The sequence below is a fragment of the Myotis lucifugus genome, unplaced genomic scaffold (genome assembly GCF_000147115.1).
Source record: "Myotis lucifugus unplaced genomic scaffold, Myoluc2.0 scaffold_262, whole genome shotgun sequence".
NCBI classification, from domain to species: domain Eukaryota; kingdom Metazoa; phylum Chordata; class Mammalia; order Chiroptera; family Vespertilionidae; genus Myotis; species Myotis lucifugus.
Genome location: NW_005871310.1, coordinates 1,644,928 through 1,660,566, shown reverse-complemented (window position 1 = coordinate 1,660,566; position 15,639 = coordinate 1,644,928). Strand labels below are relative to the sequence as shown.

The 15,639-nt window shown below is 47.0% G+C and overlaps 2 protein-coding genes across 5 annotated transcripts in view; one reads left to right on the top strand and one right to left on the bottom strand.

Moving 5' to 3' along the window:
- GEMIN4 (gem nuclear organelle associated protein 4) overlaps positions 1–15,639 on the top strand; it is a 35,246-nt gene that overhangs the window by 8,706 nt on the left and 10,901 nt on the right. The window contains exons 1-2 of one of the 4 annotated variants that reach the window (XM_006099198.2): positions 157–190; positions 3,279–6,627. In XM_006099198.2, coding sequence (XP_006099260.1) covers positions 181–190; positions 3,279–6,442 — 3,174 coding nt within the window. In that variant the 5' untranslated portion in view covers positions 157–180 and the 3' untranslated portion in view covers positions 6,443–6,627. Of the gene's footprint in view, positions 1–155; positions 191–3,278; positions 6,628–15,143; positions 15,262–15,639 lie in introns of those variants that run through there. The other 3 variants (XM_023762809.1, XR_002831742.1, XR_002831741.1) reach the window with 3 other exon arrangements.
- FAM57A (family with sequence similarity 57 member A) lies at positions 7,226–15,633 on the bottom strand. Its single transcript, XM_014464734.2, has 5 exons — positions 15,558–15,633; positions 15,065–15,148; positions 11,104–11,308; positions 9,890–9,985; positions 7,226–9,423 (listed from the first exon to the last, which is right to left on the bottom strand). The coding sequence occupies exons 1-5, from the start codon at positions 15,569–15,571 to the stop codon at positions 9,154–9,156; spliced, it is 669 nt and encodes a 222-aa protein (XP_014320220.1). The 5' UTR covers positions 15,572–15,633; the 3' UTR covers positions 7,226–9,153.

Genomic DNA, 15,639 nt, shown 5'->3' with positions numbered 1-15,639 from the left:
GGAGCTGTCACCTCATGGCTCCCAAAGGCATCCCTCTGTGCACCTTCAGAGCCAAGTTCCACAGGTGTGCTTCCCGACCCTGAGAATGGAGCAGGCGCTCGCAGCAATCACAGTTTGTTTGTCACTTCACAGTTTACATGCAGAGGTTTATAATCGCCGCATTGCGCCCGCGACGCCGCCATGGACTTAGGTGGGTGTCCTGGCTCCCCTTCCCCGAGCCCGCCTGGGCCACCTCCCGCCGCGGCGACCAGGGCGGTGCCGAGCGGCCCGGGCTGAGGGAGACCCCGGGTTGGGGGGGGTTTTGGAGAGCAGGGGGTTCCTTGGAGACCGGGGGTCGGGAGACCCGGCTCCAGCCCCGGCCGCGCCGCTTTTGGGCCTTGGGGCCCTTTCCACGTGAAGCGCCAAACGGCTGTGAAGGGAAGATTTCCCGAAAGTAAAGTGGGTGCGTGCAGGTGATTTGGAAGTTGCCGGGCTGGGAGGACGCTCGGGGGGATCCCGGGTGCCCGACGGTCTCGGTTGAATGATGAGTTCTTTAGCAAGTGACTTAGGCTCAGGAGGTCCTCGTAGATCTAGTAAAACGGAGATGATAATGTATCCACTGCAGAGTTTGGGGGAGTTTTCCTGGAGATCACGTGTATACAGCGCCCGGTGCAGCGCCTTGCACGGAGCTGGCGGTCATCAGACTAGCGATTGTGGGGAGGGTTGTGGCTGCAGAGTGCACGTGCGCCTTGATTCAGAATCCTGAGGCAAAGTTTGGAAGAAGGGAGGGGGGAGCTGGTATAAACCAGCGGCTCCTGGCCCAGCTTTTTACCCTTCTGGACATGCTCCTAAGGGGATAGGACTAGGAGATGGCTCTGGGGGAGCTGGGGGAGGCACCCCAAGGGGTGCCAGCAATACTGGGCCCGTGGAGAAAAGTTCTGGTCCTTGGCCCCAGCCAGCTCTTCACTTTGTATCAGTAGCCATGTGCTCCAAAAAGCGCTCAAGTTGTGCATGGCAGGCGGTGGTGGGGAGGCCTAGCGTTCTGGCACCCATCTCCCCCGGAGCCTTACAGCTGTGGTGAGTCTGCCCATCAGCTTTGTAGTTGCGCTCTCCTGAGCAAATGGCTTCTGAGTCTCCATGTTCCCGTCTCTAAAACAGGAGTAACATGGTCCTCAAAAGGTTGACATGAAGACTTACAGAGACCTTACGTGAGTGCCACCTGGCACAAGCAGCACTCAGTACATATAAAGGAGCAGGCACTCAGAAGCACCATTAACCAGTAGTGACAAAACACTGGGGAATTGCCCAGCTTTTAACTGCTCCTGGGACTTATACTTGAGTCTCTCTGGAAAATAGCTGTTAGAGGCCAGACATCTCAGCTGAACTGATAGCGCAATAACATTCATTTTACAGAATCGTAGGGAACATATGTTGGTGCCTTGGACAGTGGCCTGAGCTAGAAAGAAGGTCCAGAGCTCCCTGAGCAACCTAACCCTCCGTGGGAGTTGGCCTCGGCCACTGGAGCCTGGTGGATTGCCTTCCCCAGGATCTGCATAGGAGTGCTGATTGAGCTCTTGGCCTTTTTGCTGCTCCCATAAATGGTCCAAGGAGCAGGATACTCTAATCTGCTGGAATCAGGAGTCTGGGAAGATGGGTTCTTGGGGATATGAAGGACTGAGAAAGGGGGGGCATCTCTGGGTCCTGGGAAAGGGGAGAGACAATTTGGCTGATATGCTGACCGTGTTTGCAGTATTTGGGATCTGACTTAGTTTCTGGGCCAAAGGAGACACCTGAGAAAGATCTGTCTTTTCATGTTTCTGAGTTCAGGGAGGCCAAGAATAGTGACAAGATTCTGTTCTTGTCAACAGTAGAAAGGTTTGGGGAAAAACAGCATGTATTGAGCACTTCATCAGGCTCTTTGAATCCTGATTCTTTTTGTAGCTATATCTTGTTTAACTCTCACTATCTCTGGGAGGTGGGATCAGGAGCTAACAGTAAGCACCAACCCAGTGCCAGGAGCTTGATAGTATATATCATTGGATCTTCATGATCATTATATGAAGTTTGTATTATCCCCACATATACAGAAGGGATGCTCAGAGAAGTCATCTGTCCAAGATGACTGCTTTTAAATGGCTGAGCTAAACTCATGTCTGATTAAACAGACCAAGATGCCTTCCTTGATAAATATGTGTCAGTTCACTGATAAGTCTGTGGGTCACTGAAGGGAGAACTTAATGTAGTGCATTATTTTTTCTATCTACCCCTTGGTTTCTACCAGAGAACCAGGGCCATGAGTAGCTGTTCTTGTTGGAAGAAGCCATGGGATGAATTGTTTCCCTGAAAGGCAGAACAGTGGAAATCTGTTTGCAGGGCAAGGCCATGAGAGAAAAGGGGGAAGGTAGGGTTTGTCTGCTTCTATGCCCACAGCCCTGGGCCATGTGCCTTTTAATTTGTATCATAATTTATAAGCTCAGTTTCATGTCCTGCAATATATATTTTGTGGTCCCTGTAGTTTGAAACTGTCATTGTGCTTTCTCTCTAAACCCATCTTCCCCAAATCCTCTGCTGGCCCATCTTTTGCTGGAGGGTCCTTTTGAGCTCGGCGTATCAGCATTTTGAAAAACCCTAACTTAACTCTGGTGCCGTGTCACATATAGAAATTTTTTTGATATTTGCAACCGTAGTAAAACAAAGACATATTTTTGATATTTATTTTATATATTTAAATGCCATTTAACAAAGAAAAATCAACCAAAAAAATGAGTTCACGTGTCACCTCTGACACGCGTGTTATAGGTTTGCCATCACTGGTCTAGCCTCTGTAGCCCAGCTTTTCCTTTTCAAATGCTTTTCCTGCGAGATCTCACTTCATTGGTTCCATTGATCCCCTCTGACTTTCCTCCTGAGCTTCAGCCTTGCATTTCCATTGCTGGAGGGCATTTCTTCCTTAATTTCTACCTCAAACTCCAAATAACCAAAACTTAACAGGTTCCCTCCAAACCTGTTCTGAGTCTTCTGTGTCCCTATCTCCAATGGTGCCTGTTGTCTTCCCAGTTCCAAGCTAGAGTTTGGGAGTCCTTTTCTATTCCTCAGGTAAGTCCTTTTTACTCCAACTCTGCAGTGGCTCCTAGAATCACTGCTTTCTTCCCCCTCTCCCACTGATCCTATTTAGAACTTTTATCTCTAACCCTGATCCCAACAGCCAGCCTACCAACTGCTATCTTTCCTTCTAACCTCTGCTTACTATTTTGAAATTTGTCACCACACTCTATCTTATTCGGCTTCTCTCCGTGCAGGACCCTTGAATATCTGTGAAGAAATGACTATTTTGCATGGGGGTTTTTTGCTGGCCGAGCAGCTGTTTCACCCCAAAGCACTGGCAGAATTGACAAAGTCTGACTGGGAGCATGTTGGGCGGCCCATTGTGGAGGCCTTGAGGGAAATCTCCGCCACAGCATGCTCCCAGTCCTTTGCCTGGAAGAGGAAAGCTCTGGTCATCATCTGGGCCAAGGTTCTTCAGCCCTACCCCGTTACCCCTTCCGACACTGAAACTCGGTGGCAGGAAGATGTGTTCTTCTCAGTAGGCAACATGATCCCTACCATCAATCACACGGTTCTTTTTGAGCTGCTCAAGTCCCTGGAAGCTTCTGGACTCTTTATCCAGCTCCTGATGGCCCTCCCTACCACCATCTGCCGTGCAGAACTAGAGCGCTTTTTGGAGCACATGGCTATTGATACTTCTTCAAAGGATGTGGCCTTCTTCCTCGATGTCTGGTGGGAAATGATGAAGCACAAGGACAATCAGCAGGACCCCCTGCTCTCTCAGTTTAGGACAATGGCTAATAAGTACTTATCCTCTTCAGATGAGTTCTCCCACCCTCCAAAGAGGTTCAAGTCAGACCCTGATGTGTGTCCTACCATGCCTTTGTTGGCCATGCTGCTCACTGGGCTGAAGCAAATCCAAAATAGAATCTTGGGCCCTGGGATGAAGTGCTGCGCATTAGCCAATTTGGCTGATATGCTGACCGTGTTTGCACTGATGGAGGATGACCCTCAGGAAGTGTCTGCACATGTGTATCTAGACAAACTGGCCACGGTGATCTCCGTGTGGAATTCGGACACCCAGAACCCATATCACCAGCAGGCACTGGCAGAGAAGGTAAAGGAGGCAGAACGGGATGTCAACCTGAGCTCGCTGGCCAGACTCCCGAATGAAACGATTTTTGCCGGATTTGACTTCATGCGCAGTCTTCTGCGGGAGTGGGGGGAGGAGCTGCAGGCCATGCTCAATAGCACCCACGGGACAAATTATGACAGTTACCGGCTGTGTGACAGTCTGACTTCTTTCAGCCAGAACTTGAAGCTTTACCTGGGTACCACCAGCTTATCCAAGGAGGAGAGGCAGGTGGTTTCTGAACTGGCAGAGTGCGTCGGGGATTTCCTGAGGAAAACGAACAAGGTACTCAACAAGGGCTTGGAGAAAGACATTACTGCCTCGATTGCCATGGCCATTATTGAGCAAAAGATGGATCGGCATATGGAAATGTGCTACATTTTTGCTTCTGAGAAGAAGTGGGCCTTCTCAGATGAGTGGCTTGCCTGCCTGGTTAATAACCAGTCTCTCTTCCGAGAGCCAGATTTGGTATTAAAGCTGCTGGAAACTGTGGTGGAAGTCAGCACGACAGACAGAGCCATCCCTGAATCTCAGATCAAACAAGTGATTGACTTGATCCTGGAATGTTACGCAGGCCTCTCGCTGCCAGATAAAAATAAAGTCCTCGCAGGTGTCCTGGTTGCCTGGGGACGAAAGGGCCTCTCTGAGAAGTTGTTGGCTTACTTGGAGGGGTTTCAGGAAGACCTCAACATGACCTTTAACCAGCTTGCACAGAGTGCTTCCGAACAGGGCTTGGCTAAGGCTGTAGCTTCTGTGGCCCGCCTGGTGATACTGCACCCAGAGATCACCGTGAAGAAAATGTGCAGCATGGCTGTGGTCAATCTCGGTACCCACAAGTTCCTGGCTCAGATTCTCACCGCCTTCCCCGCCCTCAGGTTCACGGAAGAGCAGGGTCCAAACCCGTCCACCACGTTCGTCGTGTCATGCCTCAGAGAAACCGTCTGGACAAAGTTCTCTACACCCAAGGAAGAAAAGCAGTTTTTGGAGCTCCTGAGATGCCTGATGAGTCCCGTGAAGCCCCAGGGGATTCCAGTTGCGGCCCTTCTTGAGCCAGATGAGGTTCTCAGGGAATTCGTCCTGCCTTTCTTGATGCTAGATGTTGAAGAGGTGGACCTCAGTCTGAAGATCTTTATTCAGACCCTCGAAGTAAATGCCTGCTTAGAGGAATACTGGCTCCAAACCTGCTCTCCGTTTCCCCTCATCTTCAGCTTGTGCCAGCTCCTGGACTGCTTCAGTAAATACTGGCAGCTCCCCAAGGAGAAGCGCTGCCTCTCTTTGGATGGGAAGGATATGGTGGTCCATATCCTGGAGCTCCTCTGTGAGATCGTATTAGCAAATGCCGAGACCTTCTCCCCAGACACCTGGATCAAGTCCCTGTCCTGGCTCCACCGGAAGTTGGAGCAGCTAGACTGGACTGTGAACCTGAGACTGAAGAACTTCTTTGAGGGCCACTTCAAGTGTGAGGTGCCAGCCACACTTTTTGAGATCTGTAAGCTTTCTGAGGATGAGTGGACCTCCCAGGCCCACCCTGGGTATGGGCCCGGCACAGGGCTCCTTGCCTGGATGGAGTGCTGCTGCCTCTCCAGGAGCATCTCCGAGCGGATGCTCTCCCTCTTAGTGGTGGGTGTGGACAACCCTGAGGAGGTCAGATTGTTCAGCAAGGGCTTTCTGGTAGCCCTGGTGCAAGTCATGCCTTGGTGCAGTACCCAGGAGTGGCAGTACCTTTTCCAGTTGACCAGGAGACTGTTGGAGAAACAACTCCTACATGTCCCTTATAGCCTGGAATATATTCAGTTTGTTCCTCTGCTCAACCTGAAGCCCTTGGCCCAGGAGCTCCAACTCTCTGTTCTCCTCCTGAGAGCTTTCCAGTTTCTTTGCAGCCAGAGTTGTCGCAACTGGCTTCCTATGGAAGGCTGGAGCCATGTGGTCAAACTTCTCTGTAGCAGTCTGACCAGCCTCCTGGACTCAGTTAGGTTGATACGGTCAGTTGGCCCTTGGGCCCAAGGAGAAGAACAGGACCTGACCCAGGAAGCCCTATTTTTTTATACTCAGGTATTCTGTCATGTTTTGCACATCATGGCCATGCTCCACCAAGAGGTGTGTGAACCACTCTACGTTTTGGCCTTGGAAATCCTCACCTGCTATGAAACCCTGAGCAAGACCAACCCTTCTATCAGCGCCTTACTCCAGAAGGTAAATGAGCAGCACTTTTTAAAGTCCATTGCCAAGAACATTAGCCCCGAGGAGCGGCGCCAGACCCTGCTGCAGAAGATCAGCAACTTCTGACCTTTGTGGATCAGACAACAGCTGATGAGGGTGGGGTCTATAGGGGCTAGAGCCGAGAAACAAAAAAACTCTTCAGTTATGTGAAGTTGTAAACAAGCTAAAAAGTATATGGCAATAACAATGTAAAGAAAATAGTTTCTTGGGTATTTGTAACAAATTATAATCTCATTTTGAGGTCTGTCTTATCTCTTGAGTCTTTCTCATCAATAGTTTAGGCTTAAATATGGGTTCAGCTAGAGTCTTAAAGATCAGGCTGCGAGGAAAGTTCATAATTGGACTTCTCCATCCTAAACTTTAGTAAGTTCAAAGGTGAAATACCCAAGTGGAAAAATTATAAGGTGTGTGTGTTCTTTTGCACTGAAACCCTCTTTGGGTCATTTTGTGGTCTTTTGGAAAAGGTAGCAATTAAGAAAATAACTCTATTCTTCTACCAGTTGGCCAGGTGATTTGTGTGCCCAAAGGCCAGCAGCACTATAAAAGAAGAAGGTTGGACCAAGAAACTTTAGTGCTGGGGGTAGATTAAGGACCTAAAGAAAATGGATGGCTTCTGAATTGAGGACTTCTGCTCTACAGCCTTAACGCCATCAATTCAGTGTATCCAGAAGGGCTGTACTAAAACTAGGTCTGGTAAACGGCAGAATGTGTTTAAAGGACGAGTGTAATTACCTTCTGCTTGGAGTATATTGTCACAGTTTTGAAAAATGAGGGGGAGCAGGGAATGGTGTCTACAGAAGCATAAAAATACAAATTTAAGGTGTGCAGGGCATTTTACAGAACTATGAGTGCTGGTTGCTGAGACATTTAATTTGGGAGGCAAGAAAGGGAAAAGGAGATATCCCAATACCTCCTTCACACCCAGGCCCTCTTTCAAAATGGGGCCTTATTCAGGTTCCCTCCCCCACCTGAAGTGGGCTAGCTCTGTGGCCTACAATTGGGTTTCTACCCTCCCAACTCCTAATTGAAATTCACCTAGAAAGAAAAAAGGGCCTAAAATTACATGACCACTAGGCTTGAACTCTGGGACCCTACAGTGTACAGCAAACATGTCAAACTCAAAGGCTAACACAGGCCAAATAAATGAGGCATGTGGGCCGCAGGCTGAGAGTTTGACATGCTTAGTATACAGGAACCATGAATCAGAAACAGTGTTAGAGTAAGGTTTGAGGTAGGCCTTCCTGGAGGCTGAAAGCACTAACACATTCCCCTCCCCTCAACCCCCCAGCTTTGCGAGTTACATGGATATGAACACAGACCAGAAACAATACCACACAGCAGCCAGCCAAGTCAGGTCATGGATGGGTCTTACAGGAAGTCGGTATTGATATATTTCACAAATGAGAGTAAGTTGGGAAATATTAGTGCAATTTAATCACCACAGGGGTGATTTATGCAAGATACACTGACAGTGAACAAACCAGTAAAAAAAAATATATCATTTTGCATTTTTAAAATGGCACCCATTAAAGACTGAAATAGTCAACATTTGAGTCACTGGTACATATGCAGTACTTTAAAAGTTAATGGACAACAATGAATCAAAAGGCACTTTTTAAAACCTAGCTTCTCACTACCACCTGAAAAAAAATTCATGGTAGCAGTTTCTAAGACCCATCCTAGTTGATAAGGAATGATTAGTGTTGGCACCAGAGAATCCCATTTGCAAATGGTAGTGAAGGAGTCAGTTCACAGGACATATTTTGGCCAGGGCTGTCTTGCACTCTTGCTCTCCAGCCTTCTGTGGCTAAATGGTGGTGCACTCAATGGGAACAGGCTTTTGGCCACAAGCTCTGTTAGGAGGCAGTCTAGATGCGACTTCTCATGGTTTGGAATATAGAACTCCATTTCCACTTCATGTGAAAAAGACAGTGTCAAAGAGTGGGGTTACTAATAAATAGCTTGGTAGCCATCTTTTCACTCTACCACTATAGTTTTTAACAAGAGCATCCTGTGTGTGTGTGGATATGGGGAAAGCTGGGCTGGGAAGGACATGCCAAAAAGGGAACGGTATTTGTGACTGTTGACAACAAACTCACAACTTTGACACTGATCTTACAGTCAGCCTGCAAAGATGCAGACCTCTTTTACCTCCTCAAGCGCTTCAGGTTCCCATCCCTGCCTCCTGCCACGCCGACCCTCACTAATGAGACTTCTGATTGGAAGTCAGATGACAAGAATTCAATGTTGGCACATGGATGAGGCAGTGGATTATCTAGTAAACAATGAAAAGCTACCTACCCACAATGGTTTCCCCAGGCCAACATAAGAAATTATTTCAAGAACCAAGTCATCACTTTCTGCTGGCCCAGTATATGTGGATATTGCCCTGAGTGTTTGGAAAGGTGGGTAGCCACCAATATTAGGGCCAGTTAGGTGCCCAGGGACTTATCCTGGTCCACCTGTCTCCACACCCCATGCTTCTACCTCCCAGAGCCCTTGAGATAAGACCCAAGGAAGGATCATTGGGCAAAACCACCTTGCTGCCAATGGAGGTCTGACAGGATCCAATAGTTATTACAAAAAGTGCTTTTGCAAAAGGGGCAGGTTAGAAGTGGGAGGTAATACGAATATTCTTTAGAAAAACTCAATACCCATCTACTTATCAATACCCAAAAGGCTGAGGCCATCCAGGGCACAATTTGGTCCGTGGAATACTGAGTGAAAGAGGCAGCTAGTATGAAGAGGCACCCTCACTGCCTGACTCCTGGGAGCACTTATCCATCCTTTTCGGCTGGGGGAGTGTCAAAGAGCCCGACTGCCTTCTTGCACAGCAGAGAGAACCAGTAGAGCTGGGGAGCGATGAGGAAGGCATTGGCCACATTGCAGAAGACAGGGATCCTGAATGGCACTTGGAACAGGCTTATGTCCTTCTGTTTGGCATAGGACCAATACATGAAGAGGAAAAGAAGGATCCGACAGGAAAAGAAGGTGGTCAGCGTGAGGATTCCGTTCACCTTGTACAGAAGGGTGTGCTGCTTCTTTAGCTGCAAAAGAGGGAAGGAGAATGCAGAGTCACGAAGAGGTTGGGCCTTCAGGAAATGACTAGCTCAAGTCCCACCGTAGTAAAGTTCAGGCTTCTAGCTTTCTGACACTTGGAAAAGTTGATTGGGCATGGCCATATTTGTATGTGCATATAGCCTTGTAGGTGTTTTAGCCTTGATGCTGAATTCGACCTAAGCCACCCCAGCTGATAGGAACACAGGATGAGAGAAAATCTATGGCCTGGGGAAAAGTACATGAAGGACTATCAAATTTGAATCAAACTTAGAATTTTGTCCCCACTGGCTTGGAAGACCAATTGACCTTTAAGTCTGTTCAAGGGTCTCCTATTCCACTATTCCTAGCATTAAGGGATTTCTCTAAACCTCACAATCTACCAAGGAAAAACAGAGTCTGTACCCCCCTCTCCCCCCCGCCCGGCACTGTTTCTGCCATTTCATTCATACGTGCCTGAATCAGAATTTTGCCCAGCGACACAAATGGAGTGCTCAGTTCTGCCGTGAAGATGCAGCCAACGAAGAAGTCCCCCAGCTCTCCCCTAAACCTCTGCAGGTGAGAAGACGAAACAGGGAAATATGATATGCAGGTTAAGGAACCACTGGAAGGAAATTCTAGGGCTGCTGAAAAAGACCATGACAGACCATGAAGGGAAAGGGAAATGCTACATGGACAAGTGTAGACCCATTTAATACTCTGCTGCTTCCGTAGCAATGGAACTTTGATGGTCGAATTGCTAGGATCCAGAGGCAACTTCTGATAGCTGATTGCATCACACACCAAGCTTTCTCAGAATTTCCATGTCAGCCGGAAGGAACTCTGCAGCCTACTTTTGGGTTTCTAACTTAGTCATGCCAAGGGCACTTAGCCAAGTCAGTTCAACAAAATATGTGTCAGAACCTTGTGCTAGATGTTGGGGAGACTTCTTAAAGAATGTAGTACATGGTACCTGTATATCTTTTCAGGAAAGTAGTATAGCATAGACTAGCAGCTCAAGTAGTACCAGAGTGATCTACATCAACTCTTAGAGCCCCAATTCAAGCATGTCAAACTCGCGGCTGGTGGGCCGCACACATGGTATAGGGCTAACAATTTATAATGTTATTTCTAATTATTCCTGATCATTTCTAATTATTAGCAGAAAGCTATGAGCTTTTAAATCAAGTGCCTATCACTTGGCGGGCACTGAAAAATACTAATTTCCTCTCTGCATTCCCATTTCTTCCTTGTTCGGTGAAGTTTGGATGGGAAAAATGGATCCAGGGAAAAATTATGCGGCTATTTGCTTTCAGAACTTGCTTTTGTAACATAAATAATAATACACACAGTACTCTCTGGCACTGTTAGAGCAAATAACCAGTTGACTGAGCAAATAACTGGTCTCATTTTTAAAAATTCTTATGTTGTATTTTATATTGTCTTTATATTGTATAAACTAAAGACAGAACCTTTGGCAAAGACTAAGGAATCATAAAGGGCTGGGGGATTGCTGGCAAGGAGGATCACATCTCTACATGATTAATCTGGGGATTTAACTGCAGAAGCAGCTGGCATACAAGAACAGGTGAAGTAGGAAAGTGAAGGAAAAGAGGAGCAATCCTGACTCCTAAGTATTGGTCATGATACCCAGATCAACAGGAGAAATGAGTGACCAAGGCAGCTGATACCTGTGCAATTGGCACAAGGACCAACAGAATGGCCACATGGTGCGTGATCATGAGGCGGTTTTTACTTAGGAAGTTTCGAAAAATGATGAGGGAGTGTCTGCGGTTCTGTTCTTTGATTCGGTACCAGTCACAAAGGTACATGGCGTAGATGTCGTAGACCATATATGGAATCAAAAACCAGACATATTCTTGGGCAAGCCAGTGCCTGAAAGAAAGCATATAAGTGGTCCATGAAATAATTGTGAATATCAATTATGAAGGTGGCTTAAAGCCAACCTCAAACACATTTCTTTATATGTCTTTGCTCCAAATACTTTATAATGAATACTAGAGGCCCAGTGCACGAAATTCATGCACGGGTAGGGTCCCTAGGCCTGGCCGGCAATCAGGGCCAATCTGTAGGGCAACCGGCGGGGCAATTGGGGGCGGTCCCCCCTGCTGGCACCTGCCTTGGCTGGCCTGGGGCCTACGGGCTGGGGGCAGCTCCTGCATTGAGAATCTGCCCCCTGGTGGTCAATGTGTGTCATAGTGACCGGTTATTCCGCTGGTCATTCTGCCGTTTGGTCGATTTACATATTATGCTTTTATTTTATAGGATAGGATGATGAAGTTGATAGGGTGAACAACTTTTTCTAAATTACAGAGAAAATTTGTGTCGAAAGCAGAAAGCACCATGTGTTTAAGTGACTAGCTGTCACTATTTGCCTGGTTTAGCTACTCATTTGTAATGGATTTTCTGGCATTTTGTGATATAAGCTGACTTTGATATAGATATCTCTACCAATGATTCAACAGCCCCACCAAGAAACTGGTTTGGAAGGTGTCCCGAATCCCAATCCAATATTTCCAGTTTAACTCCACTCGTTGCTCAACAGTTGGGAGTTTCCTCTTGCATCTGCTTGTAACCTCACTCGAGGGAGTTGCTGGCAAGCAACCATGGCCATATTCTTTACAATTCTATGGCTAATTCCAGTTCCACTCATTAAGAAAAATATGTCTGGTTATGAGCCCGGAGCTCAAGGACTACCTTACAGCAGTCAGATAACCAAAGAGAAACTGGGAGAAAAGACACTGTTCCCATTTACTTCCCCAAAGGGGTTGAATCAATATTTGCTGTGTCAAAATGATAGTTTATCATTGTCCTAGAGAAAATTAGAAGGGAAGTCTATAATTTCTACAATTTTGTTCCCAAATGATAAGTCATAATTCTACAGAAAACTGATGTGGATAAAAAACATATAAACTGAAATTATATCCTATGCTGGGAAGGATTAGATTCACTAAATACCAAGAAGAGACAATTTAGTTTTATGGTTTTCAAACTACCTGAACATCAGAATCACCTGCAGTGCTTGTTAACGCCCTACCCCAAAGACTCTTAATGGTATATGTACCATTACCTAATGATTCCACACTTACCACAGCATAACTCAATAATGAAATAAACAATGAAACAGGCAAACAAGTAAGGATAGAAAATATAACATATATGCAGGTGAATTAATTAGCCGAATTCCATTTAGGCAAAAAGATGCAATATTTATTTATTCTGCTGCCTGTCTATGGTCTCCATTGCATCCTTAAAGCAATTCTAAGTTAAATAACTATAAAGAGCTATTAAAAGCTGATCTGAAATATAACTGGCCTCTCCCCATGAGTGGACCTAGGGTTTTAATATTTTGCACACAGTACCAATTCAATAAGATCTGAAATTGTGGCTGCTTGGTAGAATTCTCTCAAGACTTATTTGTAAGAGATCTAGATTGTAATAATAATTACCTCTAGCCTGGGACTTAGCTTTCTTTATAAAAATGACAATAACAATCCTTGTCCTACTTCCCTGACAAGGTTATTGTAAAAATTAAAAAAAAACTAAAAATGTGAAAATCCTTTTAAACGTAAAAAATACTATCCTATATAATAAAAGCCTAATATGCAAATCGACTGAATGGCAGACCGACCGCTGGCTATGACACGCACTGACCACCAGGGAGAAGATGCTCAATGCAGGAGCTGCCCTCAACCTTCAGGCCCCAGGCCAGCCAAGGTGGGTGCCAGCAGGGGCCCTGCCAGTCACCCCACAGATTGGGCCTGATTGCCAGCCAGGCCTAGGGACCCTACTCGTGCACGAATTTCATGCACTGGGTCTCTAGTCCAAATATAGATGCTTAAATTGAGAAAACTGCCTAGAGCTGTGACTCTCAGCCCAGTTAGCGATGTAGACCTCTTTAAGAATAATGAAATACTTGGCCCCATACCACATTCTGCATATAAATTGGGGAGATTTATAGATACTCCCTTATTTATAGACAGTCTACATCAAGGCATAAAGTAAAAAGGTATGTAATAAATATTGGGGTATATAGGATATGAGCCCCCAAAAGGCCTTTTTTTAAAATGATCTAGGTGCAGTTAGAGCATCCTTGTGCATCCATGTGAAGGTAACGGGCACAGAAATGTATCTGTCTCCATTTTAGGAGCAAAAAATCTAAGGTAGGGGTGGGGAACCTTGTTTCTGCCAAGGGCCATTTGGATATTTATAACATTCACGGGGCATACAAAATTATCAACTTAAAAAGTAGCCTGCTGTATTTGGTCAAACATTTAATTAACTCACCCCTAATGCCTTGGTAGGAGCAGACTAAATTATTTCACAGGCCTTAAGCTGGACATTTCCTCACCCCTGGGGCATAAAGATACATAAAAGGAGGGACCTGAAAATCAAACTCAGGATTCTTACCACTAAAACACACGGTTTCGAAGGGGGAATCATAACAGTGGTGCTACAGAACTGAAAGTTAAGTCTGCGAAAATATCTCTCTAAAATGTGTATTGGTTGCCTGCTGCTTGCCCTCCTGTCAGCTCAAGATAGTGCTGAGCCACATTTGTCTTAATCTCTGCAAAAGAGGCTGGTTTCAAGTTTGAGCTGACAAACTGGGTGGGGGCAGTGAGGGAGCTTGCCAGGTGATCACAGAGTGCTCGATTAGATTAAAATAAAAATCGAACCCGGCTAAGCAAATGCTGTCAGTCCTTTGCACATGCAATCAAAGTCACCTGACCTGTTTTCTCTCAGCACCTACAATTCATCACCAAGAAAAGCACAAAAATCATGATGGCAGCATTAATCCCAAGTAAGATCCAGGCACTCCATCTGCAGGCCAGTGAGACAGAGACCCCACTCAGGCTCTCCTCCTACTGCAGTCTCAACAGGTGAAAAGAGGACACTCTGCTGTCAGACTTTCCCTGTACAATGACTGTAGCTCTTCAACTTAACTGGGAGAAAGCAAGAGTGGTTCTAGGAAGACAGGTGAAAAAAAAAAAGGCTTCAAAAACAAAACACCACCATTGCCCAGGTCTACATACATACTACACAAAGTAGACCAAACTAGTCTTTATGATTCAGTCCACTAGATGCGCATTTCCTGGTGCCTCTGGACTGAGCTCTAACACAGACAAGTCAGTTTTCTGAAAGCACCTGAAAACTCCTCACCACCTTGAGCAAATCCATAGGAGAGACAAGAAAGAGCAGCATTTGTAAGGCTCTGGTAACCACAATGCACATATCTTGGCCAATGAATGCTTCAGAGCAGGACCCCAGTGGGGTGACTTAAAAGAACTAGAAGCCACACTCTCACTTCTGAATCATTTCCAAAGGTATCTATCTCATAAATAACTTGGGTCAATGGACCACACCGTCTTCTTACATGTTACCTTAAATCAGGCTTAGACTCTGTCATTCTCTAGCATTTCTTCAGTCTACTTTCCCCTAAGGTGGCCCGCAGAAAGAGGTAAGGAGAGGAGGTGGGAACTAATTATGGCACCCAAGTTTTCCCATTAACCGGCTATCCAACAGCGTGTACTCATAAAGAAGTAGTGTCTGTGTGCCACTAAAATGTGCAAACTTCGAAAAAGTTCGGCGCTGATATCTGTACTTCTTTCACCTGGCATTGGATGTTGTTACCTGTCGGAGACCACGTTCTTACAGGAGCGGATGATGGCGATCCCCGACCCGGTGGCCAACACAGCCTGCGCCGAAGAAACCACCCTAAGATGCGGCAGAAAAGAAAAAAGGGGTGGGTGGAGCGCTCTAAATCCAGCACGGAGCCCAAACTCCTGAACCTGACTGTCCCCTAGGCTGCCAGCGCCGGGAGGAAAATGGTAGGGCCGCCACCGCGCTCCGGATCCCCAGGGCAGCTGGCAGATATGTAGCAGGCTTCCCTCCCCATCCTGACCAGCGCGGGCAGCCCTCCGCCCTGCTCCCCTCTCCCTCCAGGACAGGGTCTTCCAGAGCCCCGGCCAGGGCCGCAGAGAGGGGCAAGGAACTAGGGAGGCAGCCCCCTCGCTTCCTGTCGCCCCCCCTTCCCCCCTCGCAGGGCGCAGGGGCGGGCGCAGGCGGGTCCGGGCAGATCGCGCTGCGGCCGGGCGGGGCGGGCGTCGCCAGCCTCGCCGAGTACCTGGTGCTGATCATCACGCAGTCGTAATCGGTCCATTCGGGCGCGCGCGCGGCGCAGCGCCCAGGTGCAGAGCGCGAAGAGC

Bases quoted from the DNA above. Each gene is read 5' to 3' on its own strand.
- FAM57A (XM_014464734.2), bottom strand. The intron at 11,309-15,064 runs GTAACAACATCC...GCTTTCTTTCAG, and splicing joins AAGAACGTGGTCTCCGACAG to GCACTGGCTTGCCCAAGAAT. The intron at 9,986-11,103 runs GTATCAGCTGCC...TCTCACCTGCAG, and splicing joins TCCTTGTGCCAATTGCACAG to AGGTTTAGGGGAGAGCTGGG.